Source organism: Protopterus annectens, chromosome 3.part0 (assembly GCF_019279795.1).
Source record: "Protopterus annectens isolate FY-2018-M chromosome 3.part0, PAN1.0, whole genome shotgun sequence".
In the NCBI taxonomy this organism is placed as follows: domain Eukaryota; kingdom Metazoa; phylum Chordata; order Ceratodontiformes; family Protopteridae; genus Protopterus; species Protopterus annectens.
The window spans coordinates 1,948,430,599-1,948,457,011 of NC_056731.1; the positions used below are offsets into that span (position 1 = coordinate 1,948,430,599).

General features: G+C 45.8%; 1 protein-coding gene across 1 annotated transcript in view; it reads right to left on the reverse strand.

The window, feature by feature from the left end:
* The window catches only part of SETD2 (SET domain containing 2, histone lysine methyltransferase), a 3,532,865-nt gene that overhangs the window by 243,651 nt on the left and 3,262,801 nt on the right, over positions 1 to 26,413 (reverse strand). Inside the window, exon 25 of the mRNA XM_044066027.1 lies at positions 20,365 to 20,418. Within this exon, the coding sequence (XP_043921962.1) occupies positions 20,365 to 20,418 (54 nt within the window). The remainder of the gene's footprint in view (positions 1 to 20,364; positions 20,419 to 26,413) is intronic.

Sequence of the window (26,413 nt, forward strand, 5' to 3'; positions counted from 1 at the left end):
AGTAGTTTTAGTTATTAATAAAATAGTTTGTTTAATATGGACATTGGAAGGTCTGAATACACCCTCAGAAGCTGGTGCCTGCACAGCGGCTCCAGACCCATCAGAGGCAGAGACATCCGCAGGTTCCATAGTTGAAAAAGCCTCTTGCGCCATACAGGACTCCGAATGGGTCTCAGTAGAGGCCTGTGAATCTGTAGAAGTGGGTAACAGGGGCCGCAAAAGCGCCTCACTGAGTACAGGCAGACGGGCGACTAGCTTAAAGGAAGCATCATCAGCAGTTTTGGACCTATGCGGTCTGTCTCTGTCTTTATCCTTGCGTTTTTTCAGATGATTGGCAGTCAGATGGCTTATCAAAGCTATTTAGGAATACGGTGAATGAGAGCAAAAGAATTTAGAGACAAAAATAGCCTGACGACGAATAGTTTGGGCATTGAACAAGGCACAAAACCAACAGCGAGGGACGTCGTGGTCTGGGCCTAAACAGGTGACACAGTAAGAATGAAAATCTCTGCGAGATATTTGCCTTCCACAGGCAAGACAATTGTTAACTTTTTCTGATATCGGTTAGAGCAAGAAAAAAGGATCCCCAAAGGGGTACTTAGCTTTAGAAGACTTCAGGTTTGAAACTCAAAAAACAAAAATTTCAGGAAGCGGGTGATCGGCACTTGAGAACTGCTTCGGACTCCTGCCTGGCAAGAAAAGCTGATGTAATGGCGATGGCTGCATGTTTTATACCCCTGACGACCTGATATCATGGAAGAGGTGACAGCATCCAATGCAGAAATCCCAAGACTCTGGTATTCAGGCCGACTGAGGGCTACCTGCAGGCAGATAAACCTAAGTGTGATGACTGCAACATTGAAACACGAAGAACATCTGACTGTCCAGTCAGACAACAGTCTATGGGTACAGAAAGGATGCCATCCAGATAGGGAAAAGGTCCTTTAGGGGGATAGGTGGGAGGGAAGGAATACTGCAACATGGAAGAGAAGGACATCTATGGCTATGGCAAGATTTTACACAACTAATCTATGTCCTTCTATTCTTATGTTGCAGTATTCTCACATGTGGGACAGTACCACACCTCAAGCACAGCAAAGGGTGGAGGAAGAGGAAGTAGTCTCCAGGAATCTGTGGAGGATGGCTTTTGCAAATCCTGCCCTGGTTCTGGAGATGTTATCCAATTTATAGTGCTTCGGGAAAGTGTATACAGAAGACCATGTGTGACCGTATCCAGGCCTTTGAAAAATGCCCCTGAAGAGGCCACTGCTCTAGTGGAGTGTGCTTTAACAGCGTAGGGTAATTCTCTGCCATGGAAGGAGTAACAGAAGTTTACAGTTTTGCATATCCAAAAGGATATCTGTTTGGATACAGCTTTCTCCAGGGCCCTGGGGTGAAATGATACAAAGAGTTGGGTGGACTTCCTAATGTCCTTGGTCTTGACAAGATAAAGCCTCAGTTGCCTGTGACTATCAAGAGAATGGAGCACTCTCTCATGGTCATTCTGTGGCGAGGAAAGAAGGTGGGCAAATGGATAGATTGGTTGAGAGAGAGAGTTGACCACTTTGGGGTGAAAAAGGGAGTTAGTACAAAGAGAAACCCTGCCCCTGTGAAAGACAGTGTAGTATGCAGTAGCCATGAGTGCTTCCAGCTCAGAGACTCTTCTAGATGAAGTGAGGGCTACTAAAAAAAATAGTCTTCAAGGTACACATCTTTAAAATGGCAGAAGCTGCAGGTTCAAAAGGGGCAGTGATGAGATTCTCCAGAACAAAGTTCAGGTCCCACAGAGGAGGGATACATTTCCTTGGTGGTCTGATGGAGAACCCCCTTAAGAAAAAGTTTCACCTCTAATCTCGATAAAAATGGGTGGATTAATGGGTAAGCAGGGTGAAATGGCTGACAAACGGACTTTCACTTAAGAGTATTAAATTTCTGATTTTAGGAGCTCACACACGTAGGCTAAAACTAGAGGAAGATCGGCTTGGAAGGGGTCTAGTTGCCTTTGAAGACAACAGCTGCAGAACATTTTCCATTTTGATAAGTAGGCTCTCCTAGTATTAGGTTTCCTGGCCTCCTGCAAGACAGATAACACATCCTCATAGTAAAGGTATCTGAACAGGACAAGACTTTTATCACCCACAGGGTTAAGCTGAAGGTTTTCAGATGAGGATGGATGAAGGACCCTTCTGTTGTGTGAGAAAGTCCACCTTGTGAGGCAACTTGTGGTGACTGCCACTGGCATGATATAGAAGGGAGAACCGATGCTGCCTTGGACAATAGGGGTCACCAGCAAAATTTTTGGTTTGTCCTGCTGAAATTTCAGCAAGACTTTCTGGATGAGAGGGAAGGGGGGAAGCAAAGAGGAACAACTGCTTCCAAGACATTGAACAGGCATCCACTTTCCACGTTAGTGGCGAGGGGAGTCTGGAGCAGAATAGCTCTAACGGTCTGTTCTGAGGGGAGGCAAACAGCTCTATCTGTGGGGTTCCCCATTGGTGGACAATGTCTAAGAAAACATCCGTGTGTCACATCCATTTGTGATGTTAAGAGAATGATCTGCTGAGGGCATCTGCCTAATGATGGTCTTGTGATGGGATGAAGACCACCTGCAGTGTTACATTGCACTGAGTGGCCAACTCCCATGCCTGTATTGCTAGCCTGCAAAGTAAGCAGGATCTGGTATGCCCCTGCTTGCTGATGTACCACATCACTGTGGTGTTGTCTATGAAAACTTGAAGGGGACCCAGTTGTACGAGTGGGAGGAAGGTCTTTAGAGCTAGAAGGAGAGCAGTCATTTCCCCTCACATTGATATGCATTTTCTGGAGGGAGGGCTCCCATTGAGCCTGTACCTTGAGACCATTCACAGTTTCCCCCAATCCCTTATCAGAGGCATTTGTGTGCATAAACTGGACTGGCTTGGTGGGTTGTAGAGGGAGGGCTGGGTTCTGGTCTATTTGCTGGATCCACCATCCCAAATCTTTCTTCACGCAGGCCAGGAAGGGCACCTGAAAATCTAGGAGGTGATTGTGTTGGGACCAGACATTTTTCAAGTACTACTGGAACTTCCTCGTGTGCAACCTGGCAAGGGGCAGCGTAGGAAGAATAGCTGCCATGAAGCCCAGAAGATGGAGAAATTCCCTGGCAGAGATGTGGGAGACTAGAAGAAGGTCTTTGAAGAAGCTGGTCAGAAAGGTGACCTCGTCTTGTGGGAAGAAGGCCTTCATCAAACCTGTCCTTATTCTGCAGCTCAAGAAGATCTGGTCTTGGAATGGAGTGCTGGAGGACTTCAGTAGGTTGAGAGTAAACCCCAGACTTCTTAGAAGAGACCTTGTAAGTTGCTGGTGTGCCTGAAGAGTACTTGGCTCATCTGCTAGGATGAAAATGTCGTCCAGGTAAGGGTAAATCTGTATGGCCTTTGTTCAGCAGTAGGCTACTGCTGCTGCAGCTAGACACTTTGTGGAGACTCTTGGTGCTATAGACAAACCAAAGGGCAAGGAAGTAAATTGATAGTGCAAGCATGATAAAGCAAAGCGCAGAAATCTCTTGAAGTCTGGATGGATGGGGGTATGCCTCCTAGTCCAAAGTGGCCATGAAGGCACCGGCTGTCAACAGTGGGAGAAGGGTTTGAAGGGACAGCATGTGGAAAGAAGGTACATGCAAGAAGGGGTTTAACAGGGACAGGTCCAGTATAGGCCTCCATGGACCCTCCTTTTTTGGGACCAGGAAGAGCCTTGAGTAAAACCCTTGACCCTCTTGCCCTGTTGGAACCCTCTTTATGGTGCCCAAATAGTAAATCCTGGATGATCTGGGGAATCAGGTGGATTTGATTTTTTTGAAGGGAGGGATATGCCTTTTGGTATGGGTTTTGCCTGCCAGGTCATAATACCCTTTTTTCCACTACTGATAAGACCCATTGGTCTGAGGTAATATGCTGCCATAGGGGAGACAATGAGAGAGGCAGGCAGAGAAGGTGGAGAGGATGTAGGCAGTCGCGTATTGTTCAGTCCATCTGGAAAGGACTGCCTGGGGGTAGATTGGGAGGAAGCAGTCCTAGGGGACGAGAGTTTCCTTGCCCCTTTCCCATGTTTTGAGGAAGAAGTGGAAGGAGCAGGTGCCCTCCTAACAAAGCTGGGTTTGGCAGGCAACATTTTTGTAGAATTTTGCAACTGGGGAAACTAATAAATGCTCCAGGTCCTGCAGTTCCTCGTTTTTTTCCTGCAAACTTTTGAATACTTCAGCAGACTGCTTGCCAAAGAGGAACGTTTTGTCCACGGGAGCATCCAGGATCTTCGAGGCGATCTATGCCTGACATATAAAGCTATGTCCAACCCAGAATTAATGGACATGCTCCACCTCAGTAAATCTAAATCCCTTAGAGTCACGCGCTCGAGGGACTTGAACCTCAGCACAGAAATAAATAGAACATGCTGGAGGGACAGATTCATAACCCATAGGCTTCCCTTCGCTCTGGAATAGAATTCCAATTCATGTTATGCAGAGCACCTCACTGACTTCAAGAAGAATCTTGATAAGTGGATGGGGGATCGTAGGTTTGTCCCGGGGATTACTTCCGTGTCACTATCAGACAGAGGCACAGTAAACTAAACTTTAAAAAGGGCACAGTATACTCAAATCAAGGGGTGGTGTAAGTCAAACACAATCGGGCTAGGCTTATAAATGCCCCAGGGCAGATAGCCTAGTATGAACCTATGAACCTAAGTCATTAGGGAGGGGCTGAAAGTCTGAGCCAGGAGTGCCTGCGTAATACAGACGCAGAAGTGGCTGATCTGGCAGAGGCTTCAGCAGCATCGTAGCTGCATTTAGCAGAATGCCTGGTAACCTGTCCTGCTAAGGAAAGCTTAGAAGCAACCTGGGACTTAGTAGGGGAGTCGGGCAGGGAAGAGAGCAATGTAGTTGCCTGGGAGACTAGATCTAGAGCATACTTTACCATGCGTGTCTGGTAATTAATTGCCCTAAAGGTCAGGGTGGATAAAGTGTAGATCTTTTTTCCCAGTCTGTCCATCACTTACTGTCTTTGTCTGACAGGAGGAGGGAAGAGGAAGAATCTGCCTGGATTGCTTGTCTGGTGCCACTGCAATGACAGCAGGGTCTGCCATGGGTGGTTTGATAAGGTAGTTTTGATCATCAGAGACTTTATAGAACTTATCTGGCCTTTTAGGGGCTGGTGGTTGGGACTCTGGGGTTCTGGAAGCAGAAGCAAAGGCATCCAGGTAAGCTGGAATCACAGGGGGAATAGCAGAGGGAGAGGGGGACTCCATCTGGAGGAGCTCAAAGTACTTTTTTGTACCGCAGTCATTTGTGTGGCATTGCACTTGAAATATTCTCTCACTCTGGAGATAGTCTCCCCAAAGGTGATATCTTCAGGTGGGGAGTCTCCTTCCAAACAGTTGTCATCTGGAGAACAGTCCTCTAGGGTAGAGGCCAGCTGAGAAGTGTAAGTGAGCGACTTAGAGGAGGAGGAAGAGTCTTCCTCCTGAGTCTGAGGAAGGGGGGTGGAGCTGGCAGAGGCAGGCCTAGAGCTGAGGGTAGGCAAAGCAGGAGTATGTGGGACTGTGGGCCTGAGGGCCATAAAGGCCTGAACAAGGGACTGGTAGAAAGTTTTTCAGTCTGGCTGGTTTTCCAGTGGGTAGACAAATGCCCAGTTTTTTTGTTTTCTCTTCAGAGACGACGACTTGGAAATTGTTTGAGAAGCTGAAGGCCTAGAGTCACTCGTCGGGCCTGTGGCTGAGGAGCCCTGTTCTGAAATCAAAGGTGGCCATCTGGTCAAGCCTGGTTCCCCCTAGATGTTGGCGGATGCTGACATTACAGAAACCTCTGTGGATGTGCCAACCGGAGAGGTTAGGGCAGCTTCCGACATGGTATCCGCCAAAATCGCCTATTCTTCTGGACGTCCCTCAGCTCCTAGACTGGTAGCAAGTGAAACGTCCAATGGAGACACAGCAGTAGCAGGCCTTGAAACTTTTGCCTTCTTTTTTGGCGGCCGGTTCAGTATCCATGCCTAGGGCCAAGCGTTTAAGACGTTGGTTCACTACAAATAATTTATGGGCTGCCAAACGACTGCGTAGGGTCTTAGGGATAAACGACTTACACATATTACAGGTCGTATGGTCATGGGACTGGCCTAAGCAAAAAAAGGCAGAGTTTGAGAGAATCTTTGTGCAGACTTTGCCGACCGCACTTAAATTTTCCCTTCCTAGATGACATCGGCTAATAAGAGAGCAACAGCAACCTAAGCCTATAACAAAAATAAAGATTCCCCAACAGGGTACTTATCTGTATCATCTTCCGAAGTGCGAAGTGGAACGAGCAAGCAGATGTTCGACTGCGGCAGAGAAGTTATGAGGTCTGTGCACGGACATCACATTTATGGTCCACGGTTTATGGCTGTGTGTGTGACATCCCACGCAGTTGACAGCAACCAGGCTTAAGCTTTGGTAGAGGAGCCTGATGTTCAGGTCGCCTGAGACAGAGTATCCCACATGTGAGAATACTGCAACATGAGAATAGAATACTGATGTTTAACCCTCCTAAGAGGGACAAATACCCCAGACAGACAGATATAAACACAGGCCTTAATTAACCTAGCACTGAGGTCATCCATGCTAAGATGCATGCTATTTGCTTGTATTTCTACTTAAGCTAACTGGTGTATGTTTTTTTTTTTTTCATTCCCCTCCCAGATGTGAAAAACAAAAAACAACTTGCATGCTTGCAGAAAACTAACTTTTAGCCTCGAGGAAACCAGTGCTCTGGCTTTTTATTGCCCTACTATAAACATAAGAGAAAAGAAATTTAATCCTCAGCTGCCAGACAAGCTGAAAACACAGTTGTGCAAGTTGAACTTACCATAACAGCAGATGCTCGAATGATAACTGCTGCAGTAGCTTAAATGCTGCAGTAGCCTTAGCTATATGGGTTATATCCTGCCAAGGATATAATGGCGATCCAGCTTGCAAAGCTTCAGGGCTCCTTCTATGAACCCAAAGTGTCAAGCAGTTCGAGTTGAGCTGACTAACTGACAAGATGAGGATGAAACTCTTAACAGTTTTCCTGCCAACAGAGAGAGGGAGGATAAGCCCTGAAAGGACAATGCTAGGAACAAAAAATAAATGTATATGCCCTGACATAAAAAAGTACCAAAAACAAGTGGGATGGAGGATGGGAGTACAGTCACTGCAGCAGTGATTATGCCAACATCTACTCTTATGGTAAATTCAACTTGCACAACTGTATTTTGTTCCTCATATTGACAACTGCTGCAGTAGCCTTAGCTATATGGGTGGATCACCACAGCTGAACATTTGGGAGATAGAAGTAGAAGGGTCCAAGAGCCCCTGGAGAATGGTCCTAGGAAATGTGATATAGACCTAGACAAGGAATCAAGCTTACAGTGCTTTGTAAAAGTATGTACAGATGACCAAGTAGTAGTTTCTAGAATACAACCCTTTCCAGAAAGCCATAGATGAAGCCAAAGCCCTGGTAGAGTGGGACCTGACCCTAAATGGAATAGGTTTGTTATGCTGAGGCTAACAAATGGTAATAGCCTTAGACGACCACTTGAAAATGGTCTTGTTTTGATATACATTGCCCCTTCTTAGCTTCATAAGAAGACAACAACTGATCCGAAGATATGGTTCCATCGAGATAGTACCAGAGTTCTCTGCAGACATCCAAGGTATGGAGTATCCTCTCCCCCTTTTTAGGGTCAGGAAAGAAAAGACAGAGATGGACAGTTCGACTTAAAATTAACTTTGGATACTATAAGGATTAGTTCAGAAAGAAACCTTAGCCCTGTGGAAAACGAGCTTGCAACTCAGTTATCCTTCTTGCAGAGGTCAGTGCAATCAATAACACTGTGTTCCCTGTCAAGAACCTCAAGTTAGCCAGATTAGCTGGTTCAAACAAAGCAAGTGTTAGCTTCTCTAATACAAAATTAAGATCCCCAGGAGGAGCCAATTGTTTTCTAGATGGTCCCATGCGCAAAATGCCTTTCTAGAAAATTCTGACAGAAGACTGCATTGAAAGAGGAGGATCCATGGGCAGATGTGCTGAAATGGCCTTTGAATGACCCTTGATAGAGCAAAAGAAAAGCAAGAGGATAGCAAGTCACACAAATACTATAACATCAGAGTGCAACCAGCCCTGAATGGGTTCTGGTTATGTCGTTGGCACCTAGAAAAACATTTCCATTTGCTACTAAAGGAATTTCTACTAGCAGGCTTTTCTGCCTCCATTAGTACCTGCTGCACATCCTCAGAAAAAAGTACCTAAAAGGAATTAAGACCATTTCATCCAGTCAACTGAAATGACTGTTGTCAGGGTTTATCAAATACCCCTGGGTCTTGTTGTAAGTTGATCCATTCTGTGAGGAAGCTTGTGGTAACTGTCCCTGGCCATTTCCAAAAGAAGGGAGAGCCACAGCTGCCTGGTCCAGAAGGGAGTCACCACAATGATTTTGGGGGGATTCTTTCTGAATCTTCAGAAGTACCCTTGACATTACTGGAAATGTTGGAAGGGCATACAGGAACATTCTTGTCCAAAGAAAAGAAAAGGCATTGGTCTTCTTGAATGGAGTGCTAGACCACAATTTTGCCAGTTGATTGTTTGGACAGGAGGCACAGAGGTCTACTTGAGGAATTCTCCACAGATGGATCAAATCTTGGAATATCTCCAATCTGTTTATCATTCATGAGGGTCTGCCCTGCTCCTGCTCAGCTTGTCTGCCATGCAATTTTGCTTTGATGGAATGCAGGATGTCTGCAGAGTAAGATTGCCTGTAAAGCTATATCCCAACATAAAGTGGCTAGTCTGCAAAGGGGGGGGGGTAATAACCTAGTTCCCCCTTGCTTGATGTATCACATAACTATGTTACTGTCTGTAACCACTTGAAGAGGACCCAGAGACCAAAGATAGTTCAGAGAGTTGAATGCCTTGATCAAGTAAAGCATCTCCTTGATAATTTATGTGATTGCACCTGTAACTGGTGTCCCACACCCCCTGTACTATTATCCTCCAGAAACTGCTCCCCAAGCAAAGTCTGAAGCATCTGCGGTGACTGACTGCTTCAGAGTAGGCAGAAAAGAGAAGATCCGGCTTTAAGGATATCTGCTGTCTCCACCAAAAGATTTCTCTTCTGACATACCCCAACACTGGAATCTGAAGAGATAAAAAAAAATGCTGATTCTAGGACCAGAGAGATTTCAGATATCACTGTATCTTTCTCACATGGAGTCTTGACAGCTGTATCATAAGAATCATAGATGCCAAAGACCTAAATTCCAGACGTATTTCCACTCAGTGATCAAAGTCTGAGTGGAAAACCTGAGAATTAATAACATCCCACGAACACAATCCAATGTGAGGGAGTCGAGGCTTTTGATTGTTCTCTCGGAATCACATTTTGTGCAAGGTATTTCTCACCAAAGAGAGATTCCTGACCCCTTGAAAAAGACTCTGCAAAGATAGGCAAGCCACCTAGATATGGAAAAATGTGGACACCCTGTAGCATACAATTAGCTATAACCAGAGCTAAACATGTTGTGAACACTTTTGGTGCGGTGGACAGTCCAAAGGATAAGGCAAAGAACTGATAATCTGATCTAGACACACAAAACCTTAAGAAACATCAGAAGTCTGGATGAATAGGGATGTAATGATAAAACATCTTTCAAGTCTAGTGCTACCAGGAAACTTGAGAGAGGAAGATGAGGTAACCGGTTGTGAAAAATTTGGGCAATATCACAAACAGGGTTAGAAAATAAATGTCCAGAACTGGTCTCCAATCATTATCTTTCTTTGGCACTAGGAACATCCTTAAATAAAACCCCTTCCCCACCTGGGAAGGAGGAACTGGTTTTATCACTCCTTGGGGCTGCATGTGATGAAGAACAGGAGGAAACAAACCAGTTTGATCTGCAGGATGAGGTACAACTCCCTGGAAAGGAAGAATTTCCTCCAACTGCTATCTGTAACATTGATGAATGATTTTCAGAACCCACTTGTCTGGAATGTTCTAAGAATGCAGCCATGCAAACTTCTTCAAAACAGTACCAGTGACCATAGCCACTGAAGTATTAAGAGAGTCATACACATAATGGAAGCAATGATCTGTGCAGTAGAAGAAACCAAGTTATTTAAAACATTTTTTTCCTCACAAGAAGAGACTGCAGATAAAAGATTTCCTCCTATTTTCACAATTTGTCAGAATAAACTAACATATGACCATAACTTCTAAAGTTCTGAAAATCAAATTTGCAGAACTACTCACTTTTCCCCCTTAACTATCAATAATTTTCCCATCCTTATCAAACAGAGTAGGATTGGAATTAAGTACTTAGCAACAATGGGATCAACTAAAGGTACAGCTGCCGGGTCTGGTCTGGGAATAGTGTATAACAATTTATAAGTATGAGGAACTTTACACATCCTATCCACCTTTTTAGGGAGCAGTTGGCTGACTCAGCATAACTAGGGGCAGTGACACACACATCCTCTAAAGCAGGCACAGCAGGAGGAATGGGTGTTGGTTCTGGAAAATCCTGCTGTAATAACACTCAGTATTTTCTGAGAGACTGAGAAAGTTCTGGTTTTCCCAATGAAAACACTGGCACATTCTAGCAAGTTTCAGAGAAGGAGAAGCCCTTATAAGAACAATAAGAAACTGTGCTCTCCTCAGAGTCTGAATAAGAAATCTGAGGAATAAGCCCTGCACTTGTCCCTGCATCTTCGTGTTCAGACTCAGAATCTTGAATCTCTTCAGGAAAATAAGTATCCCCATTCATTCACAAGAACACTTTACGAGAAAGATCAGCAGCTTGAATCAAACCCTGTGCCAAACCCAATAACCTACTCCTATCCAAAGAAATTTGAGGGAGAGCAGATATACGTTTTTTTCTATTTCTTTTTTACAGCAAAATCAGGCAAATCTGTGACTAATGGCATCAGCTGCTTCCCATGAGGTAGGCACAGCATTCTGGCACAACAGGGAAACCTTCCCTGTTCTCTCTCCCAGGACCAACTACAGTGGCCTCTCTTGCTCACTGGGAGACCCCAACAGCCGCAGAGGACGTGGATAATCTCCCTGTCCGCAGTTTCTGTAAGTGCTACCAGCAAGAGGGATCTGGGGTAAAAGATGAGTGGTCCGAGGAGCTAAAATGGCCACAAGAGAGTCACCCACCTGTGACTGAGGCAAATCGCTACCCTGCTGTGACATCAAACGCTGTTTGCTTATTTATTTTTTTTTTTTGTTGCTGGAAGAAGGGTCGACTGTGGGACTGGTACTCTGTTCCATGGACAAGTTGAAAATGTACCAGTCCGCAAAAGTTACGTTTCTGTTGGGTTGGGGGGGGCAGTAAAAAGCACTTTAAAACACTATGCCAGCCCAAGAAAAGAAAAATAAATAAATAAAACTTCTGTGGAGAAATTGTTTAAGTTACTTTACACTACTTTTAAAGTGACAGGAACAAAACGATTGCTCTATTTAAAAGTACACTGCAGTCACAAGACAATCGGTTAAAATAAAACACTCCTAGCATTAACATAACTTTCTTGAGTAAGAAAGAAATAAAACAGCAACAGAATTAAGAAAATGGAACATCTTACTCCCAAAGTGAATGTTTCTGCCCAGCAAAGGAAAGTGCAAGCTGACAGTCTATCTTCAAAAGCCTCAGAGAAGCATACTCTTTGGCGACGAAGCTATGAAGGACTGTCTCCAAACTTGTATTTTAGTTGTCTCAGCTCGATCTGCTTGACAGTTTGGGTGCATCGAAAGTGCCCTGAAGCTTTGGAAACTAGACGACTGTTATATCCTTGGCAGGATATAACCAATACAGCTAAGGCTTCTGCAGCAGTGATCAATATGTGTTTTTAATGACTGTCATGTGACTTGCTTTTAATGATCAAGTGCAAAGGTTTTTTGTTTATTTTTACCACTTCTTTTTGTTATAAGCATGCACTCATCTTGTAAAGTTGACTTTCTTATTGTAAAATACGTAGTTTTTACTTTAGTTACTTCAGTGGACCTATATTTACTAAGTGTAATAAACTAGTGTTGCTTTACTGTACAATGTCCAGCTATTCGATTACCTACTATCACCTGGCTCCACCTTCTGAAAATGCATCAGAGGGGAGAAACAGTTTGTAGAGTGCTGGCATGTTTTTTGTAGTCTGAATCATTTTATTTCTTTTTTTAAACTTTTTACAAAGTAACCAGAATGCAGAACATTTACTCAAACAATAAATCGGTTAGTAAACATCTATATTCAAGTGAAAGGTGAGAAAAATAAGATGGAACAGAAGAACATTAGTACAATGCATAGTGCTTGACACAGTGTAACAAAACATTTGCAAAACTAATAAATCATGTCTACCAATGGACTGACTGATCACTTTTGGGGAGAAAACTACAGATGTTTTAATCACCTCAATGGCAGACCTACTGTACAGTGAGTTAAGTATGTTATACCACAAGGAATCAGTGCTAGAAAGAAAATTCTTGGAAGAATTGGCACATCTGTGAAGATGAAGATGCACTTAAGTGATTATTCCATAGCAGACAGCTGTTTACTACAGTGTGACATCTGTGTCATTACACTGCATACCAAGTACAATAAACTTTACTATAAATTTATTTGTAGTGCATGGAGTGTCATGATTAAGTTCTGAAATCAGGAAAAAGAAACTTAAGTGCTACCATAGTGCAAGACTCAAACTTAATAGCACTTAGGGTGCTTAATAAAAGCTTCTTAATGACACTCAAGTGCTGTTAAGAGATAGGGAAGCACTTAAGTTTATATTTTTCTTGATTTTATAACCATCATAGCATACCATGCACTACAAATACAATCCTACTAAAGTTTATTGCGCTTGGCATACAGCGTAAGAACAAGGATGCCACACTACAGTTAACTATGCAATGATCACTTCTCTGCATCTTCACATGACGTCTGGTTACATTATGGGTTCTGGAAACCAGGGATCCTCAATCTAAACTGAAAGCCTCACAAATATTTGCAGTCTACGTTCAATTGAACAGGAAAATCTCCCAATTTGGTACTTACCACTTTGGAAGTCATGTGATGACCAACTGCTTTTTATAATAATAAAAAAATTAAAATGCAACATGAACTACTCTCCCTTTTATTTACTGACTTGACTGATTGTCTGAGTTCACTTTTTTAAAATCAGAAAGCTGCCTGAAGCAGAAAATCAAAGTTATGGCTTTAACGGATTATCACATTCTCCCTTTTCAGTTACAACCTTGGTCCAAAGCAACAGTCCAGAAAATTTTATAATATGACAATTACACAGATAAACACCTGTTTGTACAACTTTGAAAGCATACAGGTGGACATAACCAAAAATCACACAGAGTTAAAAAACAAGCATAACTGACTATGGCAAGATTAAACAGATGTCATATTGATGTGAAACTCACTTATTGTTGAATATGTGTAATTTAACATAAATGTGTTGGGACAGAAATTGCTTTCCTTTTTAAACATGTGATATATGATGTCTTGGGACAGGGAAGTAGTCAGGATATCTGAAAGCTATGGAAGCCAGACTGAAAGGTGGATACATTATGGCAAACTTCCATGGATAATGAACTATTCTGCACCACATATATCCTCCCCTTAAATGAGCAAGTGGTGAGTGCCAGGGCTGAGAGTACTTCCATGATCCACAAAATCAGTCATAATACAATGCTCTGGCCAGAGGCATGCAACCCCCCCCCCCAAAAAAATAAAATAAAATAAGCGAGAGTCACAGAAAGATTCTAAATTGTGCAAAGTTTGTAATACCAGAAGAGGAAATACTAAAAGTTGTTCACCGAGTAAGAAAGTACAGTTTTGTACCTACCATAAATGTAGATGTTCGAGGATCCACATTGCTGCAGTCCTAACCATTGGGTAGTCCGCTGTCCAGTCGGCCCGAATACCAAAGTATATGGCTGACGTCGGTCAAGGCGCATTAGACTGATGTCAGGACGTCAGGGTACTAATGCGCATGACCGACGTCATATCCTCAGTCTTTTCTTGCCCCAGATGTCAGAAGACCCTAAAAAAACAAGGCCCAAACCAAAAAACCAAAAAACCCTGCACCAAACATATATACAATATATACAAATGTACAAGAGTATAACCTAACCCACACCAACACCCCTAAACACAGAGGGGAAGGAGGGAGGGTAAATTGGACTGCAGCAATGTGGATCCTCGAACATCTACATTTATGGTAGGTACAAAACTGTACTATGTTCTTCATTCCACATTGCTGCAGTCCTAACCATTGGGTAGAATCCCAAAGCAGAGTTAAGGGAGGCTGGCAAATCATAAGGAAGCAGGAGCTGTCAACATGCCTTGCAAAATAGCTGTGGCAAAACCAGCCCTAGATTTAGAGTAGAGAGGAAGATGGTAATGCTTAGAGAAAGTATGCACTGAAACTCCAAGTAGCTGCCTCCAAAATATCCTTAGTTGCCACCCCCCTTAGAAATGCTGTTGAAGTGGCAGTAGCCCTAGTGGAATGAGGCCTAATCCCAGCTGGAATCTCCTTGCCATGATGGGAATAACAAAATGAAATGCAAAACCCAATCCACTTAGAAATAGTTTGCTTAGACACAGGCTTGCCCTGAGAACTCAAAGCAAAAGAAACAAACAACTGCTGAGACTGCCTGAAATCCTTAGTCCTGCTTAAATAATAACGCAACTGCCTATGTACATCTAAAGTGTGCAAAATCTTTTCCCCTTATTTTGGGGATCTGCATAGAAGGTAGGCAAATGAATAGTTTGGTTTAAAGCCACACTAGAAACCACCTTAGGCATAAAGGAAGGATTAGTACGTAATGATACCCTATCCTTATGGAAAATCAAAAGGGCTCTACTGCCATAAGGGCCTGCAACTCAGAAACCCTTCTTGCAGAAGTAATAGCCAACAAAAAGCAGTCTTCCATGACAAGTATTTCAATTCAGCAGTAGCCGCAGGCTCAAAAGGTTGTAGAGTAAGTTTTTCCAACACAAAATTGAGATCCCAAGCAGGAGTAGGAGCTCTACGTGGGGGTCTTATATTCTTTGCCCCTCTAAGAAACTGCTTGAACAAAGGATGCGAAAACAAAGGTGGGTCACAATCATAGTGAGCTGAAATTGCTGCAGCATGAATCTTAATGGAAGAGAAGGACAAACCTTTGTCCAATAACTCAGTAAGATATTGAAGAGCCACACTCAAATTAGGCTCAGAAATCTCCAAATTCTTTGCTGCACTCCAAAATAAAAATCTCTTCCATTTTTCTGCATACACCTTCCTTGTACTAGGTCTTCTGGCTTCCATAATCACATTTAAAACTTGTTGAGGAAGTTGAGACCTGCTGTGCTTCAGAACAGAATATGCCAGGCTGTTAGATGAAGAGAGTGAAGCTTGACATTGAGCAGGTGACCGTCCTTCTGAGATAACAGATGTGGAATCAAAGGCAAAGGCCATGGAGGCTTCCTTACCAGACTCCTTAGTAGTGGGTACCAGTGTTGCCGAGGCCAATCTGGAGCTATTAAAATCATCCTTGGCTTGTCTTGTCTGACCTTTAGGAGCACCTTTGGAAGAAGAGGCAGAGGTGGAAAGGCATACACATGAAGATTTTTCCAACTGAAAGAAAGACCATCCACTTTCCAAGCTGTGTGATGAAACCCCTTTGTGCAAAACTTTGGCAGCTGGTGGTTTAGTGGAGAAGCGAACAGATCTATGTCTGGAGTTCCCCATGACACTGTCAATTTCTGAAATACATGAAGATCCAGTTTCCACTCGTGGGGATCCATGATTTGTCTGCTTAATACATCTGCTAAGGAGTTCTGTGCTCCCGGCAGAAACCTTGCCTGTAGAGTTAGTTGCAAGCTGAGCGCAGTTTCCCATAAAATCATTGCTTGCCTGCATAGAGGATAAGAATGTGTTCCCCCTTGTTTGTTGATGTACCACATGACAGTTGTGTTGTCTGTTAGAATCAACACCTGCCCTGGAAGAAGTAACTCCTTGAAAGCCATTAATGCAAACTGGACTGCTAACATCTCCTTCATGTTGATATGTAGATGCTGAAGTCTGGCAGGCCACTTGTCTTGTATCCACTTTCCATTTAGATGAGCTCCCCAAGCAATGTCCGAGGCATCTGTCGTTAAAATCTGACTCGCCTCTGGCCGGGTCACAGAGAGTCCCTTGTTTAGGTGACATTCCTGAGCCCACCACAAAAATTCTTTGTGAATGCAAGGTATTATTTGAATGACAGTGTCCAAATCCTGGCAGTGCTGTGTCCATACATTTTTGAGATACCATTGCAGCTTCCTCATATGCAGTTTGGCATTGGGAAGCACCAGAATACAAGATGCCATGAACCCTAAGGCTTGAAGGACTGTCCTTGCAGTCAGCCCGGACTGAAGAGATAATTGATGGAAGTAACTGGAAAGATTCTTTTGTTTGTCCGGGGTTAAAAAGGCCATCTGGGCTGCTGTATTCAGTCTCACACCCAGAAAGCACATGTCTTGAGAGGGTACTAGACTGGACTTTATTTCGCTCACAGAATACCCTAGGCATCTTAGCACTGCTATGACATATTCCAAATGCTGTAGAAGGTCTTCCTTTTCTTGAGCCAGAATCAGGCAGTCGTCCAAATAAGGATAGATTTGAATTCCTTTTAGCCTGAAGTAAGCTATCACTGGAGCCAGAACCTTTGTGAATACTCTGGGCAGTAGATAAGCCAAAGGGCAATGCAGAGAACTGATAATGAGAATTTCCAGCTCGAAAACGCAGATACTTTCTGCAACTTAGTCTTATAGGCACATGAAGGTAAGCTTCCTTGAGATCTAAAGTTACCATCCAGTGATCTTTGCCCAGCAGAGGTAAAAGCTGTTGTAACGACAACATTTTGAACTTGGGAATGTCCAGATAAGTGTTGAGGATAGATAAATCCAAAATTGGTCTCCACGTGTTCCCCTTCTTTGGTACTAGGAACAGGCGAGAATAAAATCCTAGGCCCCTTTCTGGTATAGGGACTGGCTGAATGGCCCCTATTTGGAGTAACAGAGAAATTTGCTTGTGAGCCTCTTTCCTTTGTGGAGGAGGAACGTCTGGCATGCCTTTGAAAGGGGCAAGGTATGGAAATAAAACCTGTAACCGTGGTGAATGATATCCAAAACCCATCTGTCTTGAGTAATTAAATCCCAATTTTCTTTGAAAAGAGACAGTCTTCCTCCCAAAGGAGCTGCCAGACGAGAATGAACTGGCAGCTGAAAAGGCAGGTCATTGGGTCTGTTTACGAAAGGACTGACCCCTGCCCTCACCAGAAGTCTGAGCAGGAGAACTCCCTGTTCTAGGCCTAAAAGAACCTTGAGCTCTGCCCCTACCACGCCTAGACCTACCCCTAGACTGGGAATCATAAGCAGGATATGTCCATCCCTTAGTAGGCCAATTTCTGCTAAACTTTGGAGGCTGCACCTGCAAAAATCTTTAACAGTCTGCATAGATTTAGCCTTGTCCTCCATTTTCTTTAAAACTGCTTCCACAGGCGAACCAAACAACACATCAGACTGTAAAGGAGCATCCAAAATCCTTGTCTTAACATGCTCAGCTAAATTCTGATCCCTCAACCAAGCGTGCCTGCGAAGAACAGAACCAGTGGCAGCCACCCTCGAGGAGGCCTGCACAGCATCAAAACCACATTGCAAAGAATGCTTACCCACTTGTTCAGACACATGAACTAAATCCAGCAACTCTTTACACTCAATACCTTCCGCCAGAGCATCCACCTTAGATTTCAATTGTGAAAGGAGATAATTTTGATATTTTAGCATGTGAAACTGACAATTCAACGCCCTCATGGCTAAAGTGGAAGAAGTATACACTTTCTTTCCCCATCTATCCAAAGCCCTTGCCTCTTTATCAGAGGGAACAGGATTTTTAACAACCGAGGCCTTAACACCCTTAGGCCCCTGAGAAACAATTTCTGGGTCTGCCCTAGGACTCTTAAAAGATACTTATGAGCTTCAGGCACCCTATAGTACCTATCAGGTTTAACAGGGGCAGGAGGCAAAGAATCAGGGTTCAGGGAAGCCTCTGCAAAACATCTTCCACCACATTCAACACAGGAGGTATAGCTAAGGGCCTATGCTGGGGTAAAACAAAATTCCCTAAGCCTCTTCCTGGAATCAGAGAAATCTTGGCCTTCCCATTTAAAATGCTCCCTCATGGAATGCAGAGTCTCTGAAAATGAAAAATCCTCAGGAGGGGAAGCTGAAGGAGTGGAATCATCCACATCAGAATCAGAATAATGAGGAAACTCCTGCAAGTCTTCAGCCGAAGACTCAGAAGCCTCTGAACACTGTTCAAAACTCTCAAACTCAGGCTCCACCCTAGGCCTCTTATCAGGAGGGGGCATAGAACCTCTAATCATAGTAATCAAATCCTCTGCCATTTTAAGCATATGTTTCTTAGGCACAGAACCCGAAGTGCTAAGAGAAGCCCCCACTAAACTTGGCCTACCTCTCAAAGAAGTCTTGGAAACAGAAGGAGAGGCTCTAACTACCTTAGGAAGAGAGGGAAGAACAGTTACCTGAGAAGCCCCCTCAGCCTGGCCTACCTCCTGAGAGGGCACATCCTGTAACAGTAAAGTCTCTGCCTGAGACTCCCCAGAAACTCCTGGCAAAACTTCTGGCTCCACTAAACCTTCTAAAGAACCGACGTCCGGGACTGCCGGTTCTTCAACCCTAGGCTTTGCTGCTTTGTCCTTGCGCTTTTTGGACGAAGCGGGCGTCGGAGCATCCGACGGCATTTTATAATTACAATGCTTCCCAAACACTAACCTGGCACAGTCTAACCTTCTCTTAATAGTGCGTTTGTTAAATCTAGCACAAGAGCGGCATCCAACAACGTCGTGCTCAGGCCCTAAACAAGGTATACACAAAGTATGGTAATCCCTATGAGGTATCTGTTTCCCACAAGAAATACAGTTATTCACTTTTTCTGACATCCGGTTAAATACTGAGGCAAGAAAACCAAAATGTTCCCAACGGGGTACTTAGCCAACTTTGATTCGGTCTGAAACTCCGACTTCAGAAAATTTCAGAACGCCAACCTGCACTCGCAAAACTGCTTCTGCATCGGACCATGCGGCAAAAAAGACTGAGGATATGACGTCGGTCATGCGCATTAGTACCCTGACGTCCTGACATCAGTCTAATGCGCCTTGACCGACGTCAGCCATATACTTTGGTATTCGGGCCGACTGGACAGCGGACTACCCAATGGTTAGGACTGCAGCAATGTGGAATGAAGAACATCTCCAAAATTTCAATGAAACATGCACAGCACTGATGCTGATGCTTTTGTTAACCTGGAGCAACAAAATATATCTCTATACACACACACGCGCGTGTAAATATATATATACACACACACACACGTGTGTGTGTATATATATATATATATATATATATATATATATATATATATATATATATACACACACACACACACACACATATATATATATATATATATACACATATACACACACACATATATCTATATATATATATATATATATATATATATATATATATATATATATATATAGATCAACCTGAGAACAACAAAAGCTGTAAACGCCGACAACGACAACACAGACACTGGAAGACCGACAGCGGAAATAATACACAGTTCAAAATCCCGACGCTGAAAACACCGACATGCGAAACGGGTGCGACTGTGTAAGTATGCAATAGTGACAGACTTTAGGGTATGGGTAAGGTAAGTGTGCATTAGTGACGGACTTTAGGGTTAGCGTTTGGGTTAAGGTTAATGCACAGATAGTTGTGCATGTAAGGTTTAGTGTAGGATTGTAAGGTTTTTGGTGTGCTTGTGTTGTGTATGTGTTTTTCGGAAAAGGAATTTGTTTTGTTGACTGTCAGGTTTTGAACTTTCAGTTTTGTGGTGTAGGTGATCTCTTTGTCGGCGTTTTCACTTGTCGATGTTATCAGGTAGATCCATATATATATATATATATATATATATATATATATATATATATATACACACACACACACACACACACACACACACACACACACACATATAGGTCTTAAGAAAATACAAAGCATAGGTGAAAAGTCAAGTCAACATGCTGTTCAAAGACTAAAGGCTGAGCAGTATGAAGAGCACACATTACAGAATTAAAGAAAGGTTATCACCCATCTTTGTGGGACATACAGATAAAAATACACTCAAATACACACACAACTTAAAACCTTACTGCTGCACTGAAGAAAATGCAGAATGAATACAGAACTGTACATGCAGTAAATAAAACTTACCTGGGCTGCATTAGGTGTGCCTTCCATGTTGCCATCACTGGTCACAGTTATTTCCTGTAATTTAGAAAAACTAACAGTTACATAGATGAAACAATAGTGTTTCCTTTTTGACACCGAATTTCTGCTTTTTGGACCTTGATGCATCTATCTAACGTCCTAGCTCTAGCAGATTATCACATTCTCCCTCAGTGGTTGCGTACATCAAAACAATTTTCACATCATCAAAAGTAAGTTAAAGTAGTGAGGCACCTGGCACTATGGCACAGAGGGATGCAGCCCTTACTGTGACCCAGGCTTCCTGGGTTTGATTAGTGACACCGTCACTGCAGGAGCCAAGCAGGGAGGAGAAGAGTGAAGGGACATAGCCCAAAGAAGTTGGGAGAGGGGGGTATCCTCAAGGACACATGGAGTGGTGCAACTCCAATGGTGGAGACAGAGGAAATTAGAAGTTATGTACTCACCATAACGTTCCATCTGAGTAGGTGTATTCATTTGTCTGCAACCTGTGGGTTATGGATCCGATATCGGATCCGAACCGGCATGGTTTACCAGCTATGGATCCAAGCTCTCAGCTCCTCCCCTCACCCCTAATGCCCTGCTCTACTCTCATGACCTCAGATCGAGTTTGCCAAAAGCAAGAACACCCTGAAAAAGGGTAACAGAACATATGCAGGAAACTGAAAGGCCAGGGGGATAGGAGGGCGGGATGGTTGCAGACAAATGAATACACCTACTCAGATGGAACGTTATGGTGAGTACATAACTTCTAAATCTGAAGTAGGAGATTCATTTGTCTGCAACCTGTGGGACAGAGTCCCCAGCTACCTGAATCTTGGGCGGCCATCATGGAAGGATATTCCGGAGCACCGCGGAGCCAAAGGATGCTCTACCCCTAGATGCAAGATCCAACTTGTAATGGGAAATAAAAGTATGAGATGAAGCCCACGTGGCTGCTGCACAAATATCATCTAGAGGAATCCTAGCCTTAAAGGCTGCCGAGGTAGAGACTGACCGGGTTGAATGGGCGGTACACCCTCCGGTGCGGGCCTTCCTGAAGCTTGATAAGCCAATAAGATACATTGTGAAATCCAGCGAGACAGTGAGACTTTAGAAATTGGCTTGCCCAAATTAAATTTAGCAAAGGAAATGAACAACTGGTCGGATTGCCTATGACCAGCCGTCCTGTTTAGATAAAATCTAAGTTGCCTGTGAATATCTAAGGAGTGAAGCTTGTATTCACCTTTGTTTTCATATTTAGGAAAGAAAACAGGGAGGTTAATGGATTGATTAATGTTTGCTTCAGAAGCTACTTTAGGAAGAAAGGACGGGTTGGTCCTGAGGTAAACACGGTCCGGATGAAAGACCAAGTAAGGAGGTTTAGCTGATAATGCTTGGAGCTCTGAAACTCTCTTGGCCGAAGTAATGGCTACTAAGAAGGCAGTCTTGAACGACAAGAATTTGAGATCTACCGTAGCCGCCGGTTCGAAGGGGGGGGGGGCGGTCAAGGCCTGGAGAACTAAGGAAAGGTCCCAGGGAGGAACCGCTTGTTTTACAGGGGGCCTGAGAAGGAAAGTACCATTAAGGAAAATTTTACACAACTTGGCCGACATGAGTGGATTGGAGTCATGACCAATGTGATAATGTGAAATTGCCGCAAGTTGTACTTTGACCGTGGAACTGCTGGCACCATCGTTAAAAAGAGTGGTTAAGAAATCAAGCACTAAAGGGAGAGGAACTGTGAAGGGGTTCAGGCCTTGCCGCTCCGCCCACAAAGAAAACCGTTTCCACTTGCTACGGTAGACTTTTCTAGTGGATGGTTTATGAGCTGCCACCAGGATCGCCTTAACAGGGGACGAAATACCGGGAGTCCTGATCAAGAGTGGAACTGGAGCAGCCAAGCGGTCAGCTTCAGGTTGTCCAGGTTCGGAGGAGATAAGCGGGATGGATGAGACATCAGATCCGGAATGGGATCTAGAATCCAAGGAGGATTCACCGAGTGAGACCTTAGGAAGGGGAACCAGATCTGTCGAGGCCAAAACGGAGCAATGAGAATCATTCTGCACCCCACCCGAGAGGCTTTCTGAAGAACTTGGAGCATCAGAGGCAAGGGGGGATAAGCATACAGAAGACTGGGTGGCCAAGCATGCACCAGAGCGTCTCTTGGGGAACCTCCTGGAGGAGGTATCAGAGCGAAAAAACTGTCGCACTTGGTGTTTGAGGGAGAGGCAAAAAGATTGCAAGAAGGAGTTCCCCACCGTGCGAATATGCGTTCCGCTACTTGAGTATTGAGAGACCACTCGTAAGGGGTGAGAATGGTGCGACTGAGCTTGTCCGCCAGGATGTTGGACCGACCCGGAATGTGCGTTGCTATGAGAAAGCGGTTGGTGGAGATTGCCCATTCCCAATCTCTCATGGCTTCTCGACAAAGAGGGTAAGACCTGGTTCCTCCTTGCTTGTTGATATACCAGACAACCGACATGTTGTCCGATTGAATCGCAATTGTTCCCAAGGGAAGAAAGTCCTGAAGTGCTAGCAACGCTAAGAGCACTGCTCTCATCCCTAGAACGTTGATATGCAGTAAGGTCTCTGAATCGTTCCACGTGCCTTGGACGGTCCGGCCTGCAAAATGCCCCCCCACCCGAGGCGGGAGGCATCCGTGGTCACCGTGGCGAGAGGGGGAGAAGCACAAAATGGGCGGCCTCCGTGGAGATCTGGAGAGTGAAGCCACCACAGGATGGACCGCTTGCAAGCCTTGCTGATCGCAATGGGATGATGCATAGGAAGAGCAAGGTACGACCACTGTACTAAGAGTGTCCACTGGAGGATGCGCATATTGAACCTGGCGAGAGGAAGAAGAGCTATAGCAGACGCCATGGACCCTAGAGGCCTCAGGACCAACTCCGCCGGAACTGAACTTGAGCGGAGAATGGCCCGCACCTGGAGCTGCAGATTTTGAACTCTGTCCGCAGTGAGGAAGGCCTTTAAACTCCTTGTGTCTAACCTGGCCCCTATAAAATCTATGAACTGTGTGGGTGCTAGGTTGGATTTTTTTGTATTTATAGTGATGCCCAGACTGGGAGCAAGATGGAGAAAGGAGTCTCGCGCCAATAATAGTAGATGCCTTGTTGGGGTGGAAAGGAGCCAGTCGTCCAGGTAGGGAAAGACCTGCACCCCCTGAAGCCTCAGGTGGGCCGCTACCACTGCTAATACTTTGGTGAACACCCTGGGGGGCTGTGGTGAGACCAAAGGGAAGGACCCGGAACTGGTAGTGACTGGCTCCCAGCCGGAAGCAGCGCCTGTCCATTAGTATATGGTAGTACGCATCCTTGAGGTCTATGGAGCACATCCAGTGATTTTCTCCCAGAAGGGGGAGAATAGATTGCAGAGTGACCATTCGGAACTTCTCCTTGGGAACTGCCAGGTTCAAGAGAGAAAGGTCTAAAATTGGTCTTAGATCCCCCGTCTTTTGGCACTAAAAAGAACCTGGAGTAGAACCCTGATCCGATCTGGTCTGGGGGGGACGGGCTGGATGGCTCTTTTCTTTAGCAGATGGCCAATTTCTGCCAAAGCGGCCTCCCGTTGACCGGGTGGAACGTCGGGGAGGGACTTCAATTTTGGCAAGTGACGAAAGGGGATGCGGTATCCTCTGGATATGATCTGGAGAACCCAGCGGTCTGATGTTATGGACTCCCATGCCGCTAGGTGCTCCGAAAAACGTCCCCCGACTGCCTCCAGAGTGGAGCAGTCGGGCAACCCCTCAGGGTTGCTGCGTGGGCCGTTCAGAGAAGGGTTCTCTGGACCCGAAGTTCCTGGGAGCCCCTCTGCCTCTAGGGCGGCGTCCTCCCTGTCCACCTCTGCCGCGGAAGGACTGGTTGTCCGGAGCAGGCTGGGATTGCTGCAACTTCCGGAACCACATCTTCTTCTGACCCTTTTGGTTCCTAGAATAGGGCCTCTGGGGTGCAGAGAAGCGGATTCTGACGGCAGACAGCGTCTTCTCGTCCTTCTCGCTCTGGGTCAAAGTGTCGCGAACAGTTTTGCCAAAGAGGGCAGAACCATCGAAGGGGGCGTTCGCAAATGACGCTTTGAAGGGCTCTGAGAAATCGCAATGACGGAGCCATGCCTGACGTCTAGTGACTAGACCTGCCCCTGCGGCTCTAGCGGTGCCTTCCGTAGCATGGGAGAGTAGCCGCATAGAGGTATTGGTAACTGACCTGAGAGTGGCCATGCGGGTGGAGTGCAGCACTTTGTCCTCCTCCGACATGGACTCTGGGGGAGATGCAGCGTATTCTTTAATAAGATCGCGCTGCATCCTAATCACGTGTGCCAGGTAGTTCAGCGCCCTTACCGAGAAGGTCGCTGAACTAAATATCAGCTTCCCCAAGTGGTCCATCATCCGAGACTCCTTGCTCAGGGGATGGACTGAGGGACTCTCCTGAGCAAGTTCCCTCTTGGTGGCCGCCGCCGTCAACATGGCATCTACCGGAGGCCCCTTACTCCAATGGGCACTGTCAGCCGGGGGACTGAGGATCCGGTCGGGCCTTTTAGGGATTGGCTCCACTGTGTCCGGTTCCTTCCATGCCCTGGTGGTAATGAGGTCCACCAGGGGGTCGGCAGGAGGGGACACCCAAGAGGTAGACGGGCCCGCTTCAAATGCCTCCAAGAACACGGACTCGTCCGAGGAAGACTTGGGGGCAGACCACCCCCCCCTTATGCGGAGCATTTCCATGATGTCTCCAAATGAGACATCCTCGGGGGGGTGACCGTGGGGAGCCTTCCCCTTCCTCCAAATCCGTGTCTTCCGTGAGAGACTCGGGGGAGTCAATGTGCCTCCTTTTGCACGTATGCTTGCGAGGAACATCCTCTGGGGGGCTGTCAGAGGACTCCTCGCAAACAGTAACCTGTTCCAGGAGAACAGCTTGGGGCACAGGAGCGGGCTGTCCCAAGGGCCGGGTGGAAGCCTGACCCAGTGCAGAGGGAGCGCGGGACGGAGCCAAAACAAGTGCCGGGGGTCCGGAGACCCACAACAGGGCCCTCTCCACTACATCAAAAGCCGAAGGGGAGCCGACCTCGACCAAAGGATCCGACAATCGGCTCCCCCTCGGATCCGAGGAGTGGATCGGAGCCGGCGCCGGCTCGGATCCGAAGCGACAGTGCGCCCGACACAGACGGTGCCGGCGAGCACTGATCCCCGGATCCGGCTCGGATCCAGGCTCCGAGAGGTCGGATCCGATGCACTCGAGGGCAGGGTCGGATCCGGTACCAAGTACTATCGGCGCCGACCCACCCCCGGCCCGGCTGCTCGGCTCCAACTGCTCCGAACCCGGGTAGCAGGTCGGAGAAGGAGCAATTGGCTTGAAAAAGGGGGTCGAGCTCCCCCCCAGAGGGGGGAGGCAAGAGCACTCCCATCTGCATCTGGGCCTGGATGAACCTTCTCATCATCCGGTCCAGATCAGCGTCCGACAGGCTATAAGTTGATCTCGACGAGGCTACCGAGGTAGGCCTTGAGTGCCTCCTTGATAGCCTCGACGGAGATCGGGTCTCCTCCTCCTCAGGTCCGGGTGAAAAACACGCTGGAGACCGGAGCCGAGGAGGGGGAGAGCCAGCAGACAAGGAGGCCGGGGGAGAAGCCCGCTTGGCTGGCGGGGCCGAAACAGAGGTCTCGGCCCGCCGCTTATGGTGCTTCTCCCTCTGGTCCTTCTTCCTAGCTTCCCTCTCCTCCGAACCACTAAAGGGAGGTTGAGTCCCAGGAGGGGGAGCCGGAGAGGGGACAACCGTGGTAACGGTTACCACCGAAGGAGCGGAGGCTGGAGCCGAGTCTGGTGGCAAAAGACCCGCCAAAACAAGCTTGGACCTCCGCTCCTTCAATGCCCTGGGGTTGAACCCTGCACAAATGGAACATCCAGATGTGAGGTGTTCAACCCCTAGGCATCTAACACACTGAGTGTGGCCATCAGCTGGGGAAAGCTTATGGCCACACTCGGAGCACTTAGAAAAAACAGCTTTGGGCTGCTCAGACATCCCAAAAGCAAACAAACAAAGTTACTAGAAC